We start from the raw sequence: 14,670 nt of genomic DNA, 5'->3' as shown, positions 1-14,670 counted from the left end.
TGGGTCACCGTTGAGTGAACCCACAAGTGACGTCACTCTGCAGGGGGGCCCCACAAACACTAGTTATGCCACTAGCGCTAGGCACATAGCTTTGCTGTCTGCCTACCTCTAGTTCAGGGCCCTAAAGAATTGCCATTCCAGCTTTCATTGTGGTGAGTGATCTAGGCTTCTACATACTTAGCTGGTAACACCCGCTCATCACTCTTGTGTGCATGGTAGGGGGGGCACCTGACTGGCAGCTTGGGCAGTGGGCACACTTCCCTCTTGGCTTGGCACTGGTGGGACACTATAATAAAATACTTGGGGGACACACCATGCCATGAAGTACTGGGGGCCACAATATGTTATGAAATATGGGAGTCTTGGTGTGTCTGTCATACAATGCTGATGCACCTAATGCCTTTTTACTCCTAATTCTGCCATTCCAACCATGAAAATCTAGGTGTTTGCCTATTAGGTGTGGTATTTTGGGATGTGGTTACAAAGTAGTTGTGGCCAAAATTTGGGAGGTATGACAGCAGCTTCCTGTGACAGTTTGGCCGTGCCATCTGGACCTCCCAGTGGGCCCTGTTGAGGAAAGACCCTGGTGCAGTCGTACCCCCAGCCCTCAATTCCGCCGTTTCTGACAATTTTTTTTCCTGTCTGTCTGGCAGATGACATAAGCGTCCCAGAGAGAATGCCATCAAGCTGTCACTGGATATATGGTGAGGGCTTTGCTGAAAACAGCACTGGAATTTATTGACTCATCATGGATTCCTTCTGGGACATGGAAACCCTTTCAGCTGCCAATGCACATTTTGTGGCAAAAAAATCCTCCTATAGGCGAGGAGCTGTGATGTTCTATAGCAGCTGATGGCCTTTTATGGGCAAATAGACCCCCATGGATGGCATCTGTCATCAAAAGAATTCCTGAAATATGGGTTTGATTAGTTTAACGTAGACCATATTTAACCTGACGTAGACCATAGTCTTTCACAATATCTTGTCAAAATGCTACAAATCTGTACCACTACCCTCATCCTTATTCTTTATTTATACAGGGCCCATATATTGGTCAGTGCATTATATAGAATCTGTGAATCTACAAAATAAATATTTTTGTAGTTACTTGCACCGGCGCAATCTAATCTCTGTACTAGACTTATTTACAGACTTATGGAGCCATGTGCTTTTCCTTTGGAGGGAAAGTACCATAAATTGCCCACCTCCCATTTCTGACCACGGGATTTGTGTGAAAATGCCTGCACAAATGATTTTAATGCCATTAGTTGCCTGAAAAAATACCCAGGCAAGAATCACATAAAGTACACCTGTGCTGGCATTTTTATATGGGTTCCATTGCCACCAGCGGAGCAAGGGGAGGGGCAATTCATTCTGATGTGAGGAAAACATCTGAAATGCTACATGTGCACCTTGGGGGGCAATTTAATTACAAGCTATACAGATAAGAGCCCAGTAACCACTGACCCCAAGACCCCAGTACTTTAATGCTAACCCCTGCACTACTGGGCAGAATGTGCGAGGATTTTTAGTGATGCCTCAAAACGGTTTGTGGCTCAGAACTCATGCTGAGCTTTCTGATCTCTTGTTTGCTTTGAACATTGCTATTTTTATTGGTTATAAACAAGCATCTGGGTTACTAGACCTGGCGGAAACTTTGCACCATGTACTACAGTAAAGACATGGTAACCCATAGCAACCAGCAAAGATTCTGCTACCATACTGATAATAAAATCAAGCAGAACCTTAATAGGCTTGATCTTCATAGAAAATAATCATCTATCTATCTATCTATCATCTATTTATCTATCTATCTATCTATCTATCTATCTATCTATCTATCATCTATCTATCTATCTATCTATCTATCTATCTATCTATCATCTATCTATCTATCTATCTATCTATCTATCTATCTAAACAGGACAATAATAGGCTTGATCATAAAAAAATATTCTATCTATCTATCTATCTATCATCTATCTATCCATCTATCTATCTATCTATCTATCTATCTAAACAGGACAATAATAGGCTTGATCTGCATAAAAACATATAAACATAAACATATAATAAAATCAAGCAGAACCTTAATAGGCTTGATCTTGATAGAAAATAATCATCGATCTATCTATCTATCTATCTATCATCTATCTACCCATCTATCTATCATCTATCTAAACAGGACAATAATAGGCTTGATCTGCATAGAAAATTATTCTATCTATCTATCTATCTATCTATCATCTATCTGCCAATTTATCTATCTATCTACCATCTATCTATCTATCTATCTATCTATCTAGCTATCATCTATCTATCTATCTATCTATCTATCTATCTATCTATCTATCATCTATCTATCTATCTATCTATCTATCTATCTATCTATCATCTATCTATCTATCTATCTATCATCTATCTATCTATCTATCTATCTATCTATCTATCTATCTATCATCTATCTATCTATCTATCTATCTATCTATTTATCTATCCATCTATCATCTATCTGTCTACCCATCTATCTATCATCTATCTAAACAGGACAATAATAGGCTTGATCTGCATAGAAAATTATTCTATCTATCTATCTATCTATCTTTCTATCTATCTATCTATCTATCTATCTATCTATCTATCTATCTATCTATCTATCATCTATCTATCTATCCATATCTATCTATCTATCTATCATCTATCTATCTATCTATCTATCTATCTATCTATCTATCTATCTATCATCATCTATCTTCATCTATCTAGTGTTTCTTTTTTTTTAAATGCACTTATATTACCTGCTAATAAGGAGTGCAGTGCATCCTTTCCACTTGGAAGGTATAAGGGGGTATAAGGGCAGATATTCTGGCTGGGGTACTAAGTCATGCCTAACATGATTGACAGGGATATATTGATTTGCTAACAGAAAATAATAATGTGAAAACAGGATCTGGAGCTTCTGATTGTCAGTATGGGGGTGTCCTTTGATTGGTGGGGCAGGCTTTAGTTACAGCAGGGGTCCCCCCCCCCCCATACTGGCTGTGATGTAGAATGTGTTTGTGTGGGGGGCGGGGAGGGGGAGGCAGTAGCGGTAGCGGCGGTGGCAGCCACAAGTGACAGTGAGTGGAGAGAGCGCAGAGCTGGGGAGCCGCGGAACATGCGCTGCCACAAACCTCCCCCGCGTTGGGGGCCCCACCAAATCGCACATGTCGGGGAGCACAGCCGGGGCTTAGCATCTGCCCAGTACTGCTGCATGTAGAGCGGCCATTCCCTGTGCGGACTTACCCCGACAGCCTGGCATTGCCTTCCAATCCGATCTCCCCACTCGGTGGCACCGATGGCCCCAGGATGATCCGCTTCCTTCTGCTGCTCCTGCTGCTTCCTGGGGCCGGTGAGTAAGGGGACAGGGGCCGGGGGGCCGGGGGGTGAGGGTACGTGGGCAAGGTCACGGAATCGGGGTGCTGCGGGTCTGCCCAGCGGTTATTGGGTTAATATAGGGGACCCCACACATGTGCAGTGGGATTGGGTCTGTGTGCCCTTAGTTACCCTGGGTGAGTGGCTGCCCATATACCTATATATGTGCCTTACAGATTGTGCCCCTCTGCATGGTAATGTATGGAGCATCGCCTGCAATCATTCATTCTCTGCCTCTGGAATATGGAACATCTGCCCCCATATTTCCATTTATGTGGGAAAGGGGGGGGGGGGGGTTATATATATCCATTATATATAGCCATTTTATATAGCCATTATATATAGCCATTATATATAGCCATTATATACAGCCCCTACACCAGCCACCTCTGTGCTCCCCCTGGTACATAGTGTTACAGAGACTAGTGAGCAGAATGATATTGGAAGGGAAATCCTGGCCACCCACCTTCACATTATAAAGGGGAGATCACTGCTTTGCCAGTCCCATTATGCTCTGTGCCCACCAAGCCTTGCAGCACTAGAGCTTTTATAAAAGGGGAGACCTTGTACCTACCATTCTGGCTAGGGGAGCCCTGGTTACCCCCTCCCTGATCATCTCTGTGTTCCATACATTTGATTTTTATTTTTTTATGAAGACCTGATTATTGCGTTGGAGGGGACCCCCTCCCCAATCACTAATGTGCTATGGACAACTGAGCCTTTTATCAGGGAGGGAAACCTGGTTGCTCTGGTACAAGTGATCTGATTCTTGTATTTCAGGGGAGCCCTGTTACCCCCCTTCCTGATCTTTGTTGTGTTCTGTACATCAGAGGTTTAAACATGGTCTGATGTATGTATGTATGTATATCTTTGTTTATAAAGCGCTACTTAAGTACGCAGCGCTGTACAGAAGAAACAGGGGGTTATTATGATAATAGATAAATACAAAGTATAACAATAAATACAAGATAAATACAGTTGCAATAAGTTAAAGACACAAGAGGATGGAGATCCCTGCCCCGTAGAGCTTACAATCTATATGTCCTTGACAGTCAGCCCTTAGAGAGTCAGCCCTTAGGGCAGCCATCTAGGGGTACAAATATAGGGAACCCCCTCATTTCCAGGGGGTCCCTACAGACCAATATTTAATACAACTGCATGTGTCACATTGGACCTTAAATGTTGCATCTGTACCAGGCCCTGAAGGGAAACATGAGTTTCTAATGGCATCCCTGGGGGTTGTGTTCTGTAAATCAGATCCTTATTATTATTATTATTACTATTATTAACATTTATTTATAAAGCGCCAACATATTCCGCAGCGCTGTACAATAAGTGGGTTTCATACATTGGACATACAGAGTAACATATAAAGCAATCAATAACTGATACAAGAGGTGAAGAGGGCCCTGCCCAACAGAGCTTACACTCTACAAATCCTTATATAAAAGTAAGGGGGGTACCTGGATCCTTCAACCTGATCTGAACCCCTTTTTTAAAGGACAGGCCTGATTAACCCCTGCTCAACCATCGCATTCTGTGCCAGGTATGAAAGATGCACTGCCCTAGCACTGTAAGAGTTAATTCCCTCTCCTGCCTTGCCCCTATGGCTGGGATATAGATACACTGGCAGCCTGTGCATGTTACATTGCTTGGAGCCCACCTCTCTGCTGAGCATCTTGCCTTGCGCCTTTGGATTCACTAAACAAATAATAACACATTCCGATTTCCTACAGTCATTTAAAAACCCAAAATGACCTATTTTTTTTCTGCTGGTTTTTCTAGCAGGCGTGGGTGGGAAGTCACAGCTGTTTGTTTGTTGCAGGGATAGGGGACGCTGCTGATAGTAACACTGGCTATGGCTGATATAACAACATGCAGGCGTTTGGGCTGGATCCAAGCGAGAGTGTGTCACTATGGCTCACACTTATTGCCTTGTGTATCTGCGCCGTGCAGCTGGGTTACCCTTCCCAGGGGTGACTAGCCAGCCATTAAAGAGAAATGCCCTCTATAATGCTATAGCTGTGGGCGCTTAATGCCACATCTGGAATAACTTTCTCTCTTCCTCTGGGATCTGCCTCTTGTGATTTGTTTGTAGTTCATTTAAATCTGTGTAGCATCATTATCCTCACTACTATAAAGGGGATATAAACCCAAAAATATATGAAAGGGTGTTTCTCATGTTATAAGAGTGGGCAGTAATGGATGGGATGCATGGTTTAAAGGTAGATGTGGGTGGGGGGGGGGGGGGCAACACTGCTGCCCCCCCTTAAATACATTAAACCCTGCACCCCAAACATTACTGCCCACTTTTCTTATATGAGGGGACCTCTAGCAAGGATGCACTGGGTCTAGTAACCCATAGCAACCACTCATGTTAGCTCTAAATGGGGGATTGGTAAATGGTTATCTGTTGATTGGTTGCTATGGATTACAAGAAGTGATGCAGACTTGATTACATTACCCTATGTAACTATGGAGTTAACGGGGGCTTTATTCAAAGGCTGTTGCAGCAGAACAGGACTGATGGTGGGCACCTCTATCTTGGTCATGTGAGAGACTCTGCAATCTTTTATGTTGGCTGAATTACTGATAAGGCTGCTGACTTCAGGACTGGTGGACTTGGGCTTGTTCTATCATAGGGCAGCAGCATGCATTTCATTGTCTGTCTCTTTAAATAATGAAGTTGGGGTGATGACATAGGTAGGTGCTTGGTTTTCCCATACCTAACAGTCTGTGTTCCTATGTGTTTAATCCATACAGTGGGGACTAGATAGCGAGTATGAGAGACGGGGACACCTAGTGGTAGGTCTGGGGATAACAGCAAATAGAGCTGTTTTTCTCTAAATGGGAACTTATTATCAACACTAGTGAAATGGAGTTTTATCACTAATATGCAATTGCTCCATGCAAGATCCTGCAAGTACCAGGCGGCTGGGGACCTTATGGACTTGTCAGCCACCTTGTCACTCTGGCTAACGGTTGTATGTGACTTTCCAAATGCATTATGTGCTGGACTTGTATGTTGGACTGTCCCCATACTTTCCTTACTCCATAAAGCCATGCTTCTACGTAAGTCTTGGTTACAAGAATAAGCAGAGCAGTGGGGGCCCTTTCAAGATGGTTGACATAGGAGCCACTGTGCAGTAGTGTAGAAATAAGGGGTAAGTGTGACTGTGAATTTTATATATATATATATATATTGCAGCTGTTTATCAGTCATTTTCCCACTGGGCCCCTTGTTGATAATGAAAGAGACTTTTACCCCAGGACGGACCTGCCTGAGGGGAGACACCACCCCTTTATTTGATCTATAGCCCCAATTTGTGTCCCCAGTATAGATGGGCCTAAGGCAGGGTGAAGTAAGAGAAATGGCAAAAGGCAGTAATGGGTTAATACATATTTTAAGGTCAAAGCTGGAAGATTTGAGATGATGCGATGTCGCATCTAGTTCCTTATTTTACAGGAAACTTTAAGTTTATTACGGATGTATTCTCATAATAACAGATGTTTTTTGTAACTAACAGTTTTGCCTATAATTTGCCTTATATGTGAATAACTGTTAGAATATTGTGCTACTGATGGAAATCGTCATATATGAAAGCTTATAAAAGGACAGGCCGTTACTGTATTGTTTTAAAGCCTCTCGTATCCCATGCTGTCGCTTTGGTTGGGGTGCTATAGCGACTGCTTCCACACGACTAATAGCTAAGGCATATTTATTATGCTGTGTCAAAAACAGCGAGAAAATTTGGCGCACATCGCCAGGCTTTGCTGTGTAAAAAACGGCATCAAGACGGCGTAATTTTTTTATGTGGTTTTTCTTCTGCCAGAACTTACGTAAAAAACGGCGTAAAATCTGGTGTTCAGTGATCTTCTCCGTTTATTTTACAGTTTTTTACACCGTCTTTTTCAGAAAATTTGTTTTACACAGCTTAATAAATATGCCCCTAAGAGTGTTGTTTTAGGACCAGGCATGTTGGGTTAGAACAAATACCAACATCCTATATCTCCTGGGCCCCCAGCAGAGTTTTATTACTCTATATATACAAAACTATCTTGGCAGAACTATAACTGGGTCACTGTTTTGATTACCATACATGATTGCCGTGCATTGGTAGGGCTGGTGTTTTCAGTCTATGCCTGAAAGCAATGTTGAACTGGGCCACTTAGGGCTCAGCAGAGAACCTGGCACCAAGGGCCCCTCTCATAGACACAGCTAAATACCATAGGTGTCATAAATGGGGGAATAAGAAAGGGCTGATGGCAAGTGTCATTGGCCGGGCCCAATCAGTCTGTGGCTCTCTAGCACAGGGGTCCCCAACCTTTCTTACTCGTGAGCCACAGTCAAATGTAAAAAGACTTGGAGAGCAACACAAGCACCATAAAAGTCCATGGAGGAGCCAAATAAGGGCTAAGATTGGCTATTAGGCAGCCTCTATGCACACTATCAGCTTACAGGGGCTTTATTTGGTAGGAAATCTTGTTTTTATTCAACCAAAACTTGCCCCCAAGTCAGGAATTCAAAAATAAATCCCTGGTTTGGGGGCACTGAGAGCAACATCCAAGGGGTTGGGGAGCAACATGTTGCCCTGAGCCACTGGTTGGGGATCACTGCTCTAGAATATGCTCTGGTTCCCCAGCAGGCCAGTCTGAGCAAGCTAAAGCAATCTTTTAAAATAATAAAAGGTTGATCTAAATGGAATAGAACCTATCATTTTCATCCTGTGATACAAAGCTAATATGATTGGTTGAGGAGCCCCTGCCAGCAGGCGTGTGGCCAGATTCAATCTCATTTCACTCATTTGGCCCAGGGATGAATGAGGGAATTACAGAATAATATGTGACCAACTTTATGTATCTGATGATAGTATGGTGGCTATTAAAGGGAAACTTCACCCAAAAACAATTATATTTAGAAATAACTTCAGAACCAATGAAACCGTTTAATTATTGTATAACGGGAAGGTGCTTAGAATCACATTTTTTTGAGTAGGCAAACAGTGTGTTTGGTTGAAGTTCCCCTTTAAAGGTCTCAACGTATGAAAGTTGCAGCGGAGTTAGTACTCTTAGCATGAGGCATTACGGTAGTTATGGGCAGTGGGTGCCCCTCCAACTGAGCAAAGCATGCTGGGATATGGCTGATGTACCTAGAACTTGTTTTGGAATAAAGTGCCCAGTTGAGTCACCTCGTTGGGATTTGAGGGTGTGATGCTAATTGCCTTATCTACAAACCCAAAAACCCCCTTATGATCACCAAGTGGTTCCTGTAGAACTAATTCCCTTTCACTGACGAATGCCCCCCCCCCCACTGGCCTTTCTGCCTTATCTCGGCCGCTCTTTCCTGCAGATAATGTCACAGGCCTGCAGCCAGGGATCTGCGGAAACAGACAGCAGGATTTCTATCCGGAGCCAGGAAGCAGCAGGCAGGCAGGATGCGCCTCTCTCTGCCCACAGCCGCACTTGCCATGGGGCACAGGGGAGGAATGTGCAGCTGTATCGGGCACTATCTGGGCCACGCTGTTCTCTCTTATTAACCAGGCTGAATCTGGAAATGACAAATGATATTTAGTCTCTGCAGCTAAAATTACCACTCATTTATTATTCATTTTGCTGACCAATCTTTTTAGCAAATGTGTTTTTATTGGAATTTTGCCTTTGTAACTGGAAACTGACACTTATAACCCGAAATGTTAAACTTTTGCCCCCAAATGTAATAAAAGGCACTAAGTGTGCTCAGGAGCAGTAACCCATAGCAACCAACAAAATGTTTTTATACAGGTAACTAGTAAATGTTACCTGCTGATTGGTTGCTATGGGTTACTGCACTTGGGCAAACTTAGTGCCTTTTATTACATAACCCCAAAGTGCTTTGTATTGGTCTAAAAGAAAGAAAAAAGGGTTTTCTTAAAGGAGACATATTGCATAAATGGGAAAACCCTAATTTTGTAGGCAATTATGAATAATATACGGTGCTGGTTTCCCTTTGGGCTAAACATTAACCCTATCTGTAACAATGGCCCCTTTATTGGAGCTTCTTATTGATCCTATCCCTTCTCCGACCATGTTTGAAATGGAGAGTGGGCGTGTCCTAACGGTCCCTGCCAGAAGCACACTATGAGGGGGAGAGCCAATCACAGCCCTGCAGTCACACAAGCACAGACAGGCTTCAGTTCCCTATCAGGTCAGCCTAGCTGCTGATTGGTTCCTATCCTACAGTGCAGTGTACGGAGGGCCGTCGGCTCCCCAGCTCATCCAGAGAATTCAGCCAGCAGGAAGTGGCACAGATGGGCGGGGCTAGTGGGGTTTGGGGGGAATTTCTCAATAAATCAGTCAGAAACACAACTTTTTTAAGCTCATTCCTTCTATATCTAGAGGAGTATAATTCCCTGGCACATTCATAATTTCTATAGGATATGTCTCCTTTAAAGAAGAAATGCTAAAGCAGAGCGGTGCAATTGGGTTGGCTGCCATAATGTCTGGATGCTACATTGCTGAATTCCAGTGTGCATGATCCTAATTGGTGGCCAATGCCAGTGATATGAGCAGGGTTGCCATCTGGCCAGTATTTCTAGCCAGGGCCAGTATTACAAATTATATTTGCCCCTTATATTTGTAGCTCTCAATGATTCTGCCAGTCTCAGCTAAAGCCTTCCTTTTAGTGTAAGCTGTATCCCCCAGCAGTTACCATTCCCCTACCCACCACACCAGATTACTTTTTCATTACTTACATTCATTACTGCACAGCTTTTACCCCCCCCCCCAAACACACACACCTTATATACCCCCCATCCCATATGGAGCTTTTATTTCTAAAAGGTGGCAACCCTAGACAAAAGGTGGCCAAACATGGCAGCCACCAAGGGTATAACTATAGTGGAAGCAGCCACTATGACTGCTGGGGGGGCCCAGGGGGTATAATGGCCTCAGTAGTACACTGACTGATGAGCATTTCAATATATGTTTATAAAAAATTTTGTATTCCCAAGGTTTAGGGGGCCCTAAAAAGATGGGGCCCAGTAACTTCTAGTTACATTGCTGGTTGACCCTACTGGAATCTACAAAATAAGGATAAACTGCCACGTGTCATGTTTCTGTTACGTCATTGACATGGCACCTACTGTGCAGCTCTGCCCTATGAGGCCCAGTATGGGAGATCAGGGCCATTCTTGGGAGCCGGGTTGCTTTCCTTGGTGAGAGGGGCCCGGCAAGGGCCTGGGGTCTATAAATGGCTTTTGCTGTTCTGTTTGAGTTGCGCACAGTGCGGTACCAAGGCGTGTAGCATTTTCATGTCCTGAGTATGTAGCAGTATGGTTTTCCCATCTCTCAGCTTGCAACCATAGTGGGGGAGGCCTTTTCAGCATGGTGGGTACACTTTATGGGACCAATAACCCCATCAAGTGATTTATTTTTAAACTGTGCCCAGGGAACACCACCACAAACCCCCCAAACAGTCCTGTGTGCCCATGGGCCCTGAGCACAGAAAGGGATGAAGAAAGGATCAATAGAATATTGGTCACCCCAGTATCTCCGACACTTTGGGGCATATTTATTAATATTGAAGACAGACATCACTGGTTACGTTGTCCATAGCAACCAATCAGATCTTTGCTTTTATTTTCTAACTTGTAGCTGACCGTTGCTGATTGGTTTCTATGGGCAACATCACCGGTGATGATTGTCCCCAATGTTAATAAATACACCCCTAAATGTATAGCCTTCTGTCTGTGATTCCAAAGGGGAAAGTAAAAACAAACCATACTGCATTCTTCTTGTTTAATCAAACAATGAAAAATATTTTTATTTTATTTTATGCCCCATAGCATGAACTGGTTCTTCCTGTGTCTCAGACCTAGGTATGTTGCTTTCCAGAGCACATATTTTGCATTCCAGTAGCCGGTAGGGGTCTGACTATCAAGCGTGGCTCATAAAGCTGTGTCAGGGGCAGGAAGGATGAGAAATGGCTGGGCCGTTTCACCAGAGCCAACAGACCCTCTTGTGTCCTACAAAAATTGACCTTGATTTCTGGCTTCCTCGCTGCCTGCCCTCAGGTCGAGGGAAATAAGTTCCTGCCCGGCAGCAAATTCTTTGGGTTGTTTATCATCCGGAACTTCGCTGGTGTTTCACAACACACAGGCCCCTGCCTTCTTCTCCATTCAAAGAGCCTTTCAGCCCCATTCCCTTGGCCGCAGTGTTGCTTCCAATCGGCCCTGGCCATCCCTTTATAACAGCCAGTCGTGTTCCCAGTGATTATTATTACCTATTACTTATATAGCACCGCCATATGATGCAACACTTTATACATCATTCCATGCCCCATGGAGCTTACAGTCCATTACTATAAACATTGAGGTGTTGGGGGATTGAGCGACAGCTATTTCTTATGGCACAGCTACAGCCACACATCTTATCGGCCCTAGTATGGGGCCCTTAGATGGGTCTGGATGAAAATCAACTAGATGTTGATCAGGCAGGTTTAAAAATTAATTCAAAAATATACAATATACAGGTTTTAAAATCCCACCAGGCTTGATGCGGTTCTCACCCCAAGGCATCCTATCAATGTGATCCAATCATTTAGGCCCGAGGGCCAAACGATCGGATAAATCTGATATTTTCAGCCTCAAGGTGGGCATATGAGGAAAAGATGAGCTTGTTTGATGGCCTCGCCAAACCTTGTATCACTCTTTCCTTAGTGATGCAGCAGCTTATTAAAAGTTATTAAAACTTAGTTTTTTAGGTGTATTTCCCCTTTATTTGCCTCTTTACTATTTATCATTTGGACAGTGAGATAAGTCATAGGGAACTGGACAAACAGTTGAGCCCTGATAGTAGTTTTTCCCTGTATATGGTGTGAGAACTGGAGCCAAATGCTGCTGATAATCACCCCGGGAAGAGCTCATGTTGGCGGGGGTGTTTGCAAACAGTGGAGCTGTGTTGGCCGCCGTCCCACGGAGCGGAACTAAGATTCACTGGGGAGAACACAGAGCGGAGCTGTGACTGCAATTACTAAAGGCATGGAATAGGCATTGAGCTCTGCTTGACACTGTGGGGGGATGATTGCTGAGTCCACGGTGCAAACAAAACTGCTGGCAGATTCCGCAATCTGTAGCAAAAGGCTACAGATTGAATAAGCACAGACCTGGCTGTTTAAAGGGAACGTCAAAATGATGAAATAAAAATATGGGTAGAAATGCTGTATTTTATATACTAACCTTACTGCGACAGCCGCCCCATAACAGTAATGATAATAATCAGGCCTTCAAAGTTGTTCACTGGAGATCGTCATCTTGGATCTTGTTAGGCCATCTTTTGTGTGCCAGTGGCACTGCACATGCTCAGTGTATTCCGGGCTGTTTAGGCTAAGCCTAGGGGGTCGCTCCGCTGCCCAGTGGAGAGTATTGGCTGAGCCTGTTTTATATTCATATTCATGATATTTTGACCCCCCCTGAAATGCTGAGACGCATCATATGGCCGCCATGCATTTTGAACAGAAACACATGGGGCATTTGTATTAATCATCTGGGCAAATTGTATATATATACATTTATATACAATTACATACATTATATATATTGTATATATATATATATATTTAATTAAAGAAACTACTCCATATGAAGGCAAATCACATGCTGCCGGGGCCAGGTTCTGGAATGTCACAGACCAGCAGGATGGAGCGCGCTCAGTAGAGGTTTCTCAGTGCGTTTCGCTTTCAGCTTTAGTCTCTGATTCAGTGGAACCTGGTGTCTGGCTGTTAGACAAATTATGCATGTATTAATTCAATTATCCTTGCACTGAAACGGATCTCGGGCAGCAGCAGCTCCTCTCATAGCTGCGGGGATATAGCGCTCATTATACAGCCGCCATTCCTGCTAATGACAGTCTTTATAGTTACAGGAGGAAGCATAGAATCACCTCACTTACAGGCCTAAACTGCTGTCTGGTTGTTAGAGGTTTAACCTAGCAACCAGGCAGGTGTTTGAATGGGAGCCTGGAATAAAGTTCTGCACTGACCCGAGTTGGGCATATGTCTGCCCTGCAGCCCAACCTGTACCCGTCACCCCGCTATGTCTCCTACTCAGACCCGCTACCCAAACCCACACCCACAATGGCTTTACTTACCCACAAACCCCACAGTGACATCACTATGGACTGGAAATGACATCACTCCAGAGGCAGAGCAACCAGATAGGGAAAAAAATTGCTACCCAGATACCCTAGCAGGGTACTGCAGGCTGCCCAGCCAATTGGTTAATTGGGAACTTCCTACCCCCAAACCTGGCCACTTTGTGGGTATTCTGTGGGTACAGAGCATAATTCATATTCAACTATTCATCATGATAATCATTTTGCCCAGTGGATGCTAACATCAGTAATAGTCTTTTAAATTCCAGGTAAAGGACAGATTGAAAAGAACATTAAATCGGCTTAACTGCAGAGTAGCTTGGCTTATTTATGGCAGCAAAAGGCAAATAGCCTTTAATAATGTAGGTCTTTTAGTGGTCTTAACTCGTCCTTAGTAGCTGGCCTGGACTAGCAATTTGTAGATTCTGGCAAATGCCAGAGGGCTGCTGTAAGATGTCGTAGACAGTCACTATTTATCGGGCGGTGGGGGGGGGTGTTGTTTATGTATCTGTGTTCTTAAAATGCCAGGGCCATTTTTGAATAATGGGCTAGACCTGCTTAGGTCCGTAAGAATATTTGGTGATTTTAATTTGGCTTAGGGCATTGTGCTGCCCTGTACTCCTTCACATCCAGCAGCCCAGGGCCATATAGCAGCGTTTTTCAACCACTGTTCCGCGGCACACTAGTGTGCCGCGAGATGTTGCCTGGTGTGCCGTAGGCAGGGCACCAATGTACTAGGGGGGCACTGCTCTTGGCACCAATGTACTAGGGGGGCACTGCTGCTGGGCACCAATGTACTAGGGGGGCACTGCTCTTGGCACCAATGTACTAGGGGGGCACTGCTGCTGGGCACCAATGTACTAGGGGGGCACTGCTGCTGGGCACCAATGTACTAGGGGGGCACTGCTGCTGGGCACAGAGTTAAATTTTTTAACATTTTCTAATGGTGGTGTGCCTCGTGATTTTTTTCATGAAACAAGTGTGCCTTTGCCCAAAAAAGGTTGAAAAACACTGCCATATAGGATGGTGCCCAATGGAGCATGTTTCACTTACTTTCCAGATTAAGCAAAGCGATCCTCCTCTTGGATTTATTTCGGGTTTAATTCTCTGCTGCAGCGCAATTAATGC

General features: G+C 44.0%; 1 protein-coding gene across 1 annotated transcript in view; it reads left to right on the top strand.

Annotated features, from left to right (window-relative positions):
* Nucleotides 1-3,086: 3,086 nt before the first annotated feature.
* LOC100493268 (mucin-12) overlaps nucleotides 3,087-14,670 on the top strand; it is a 36,460-nt gene continuing 24,876 nt past the window's right edge. The window contains exon 1 of the mRNA XM_002932464.5: nucleotides 3,087-3,391. Within this exon, the coding sequence (XP_002932510.3) occupies nucleotides 3,349-3,391 (43 nt within the window). The 5' untranslated portion in view covers nucleotides 3,087-3,348. The remainder of the gene's footprint in view (nucleotides 3,392-14,670) is intronic.

Source organism: Xenopus tropicalis, chromosome 9 (assembly GCF_000004195.4).
Source record: "Xenopus tropicalis strain Nigerian chromosome 9, UCB_Xtro_10.0, whole genome shotgun sequence".
Classification (NCBI taxonomy): domain Eukaryota; kingdom Metazoa; phylum Chordata; class Amphibia; order Anura; family Pipidae; genus Xenopus; species Xenopus tropicalis.
The sequence above is the reverse complement of the archived record's forward strand: the minus strand, read 5'-3'. Positions and strand labels throughout refer to the sequence as shown.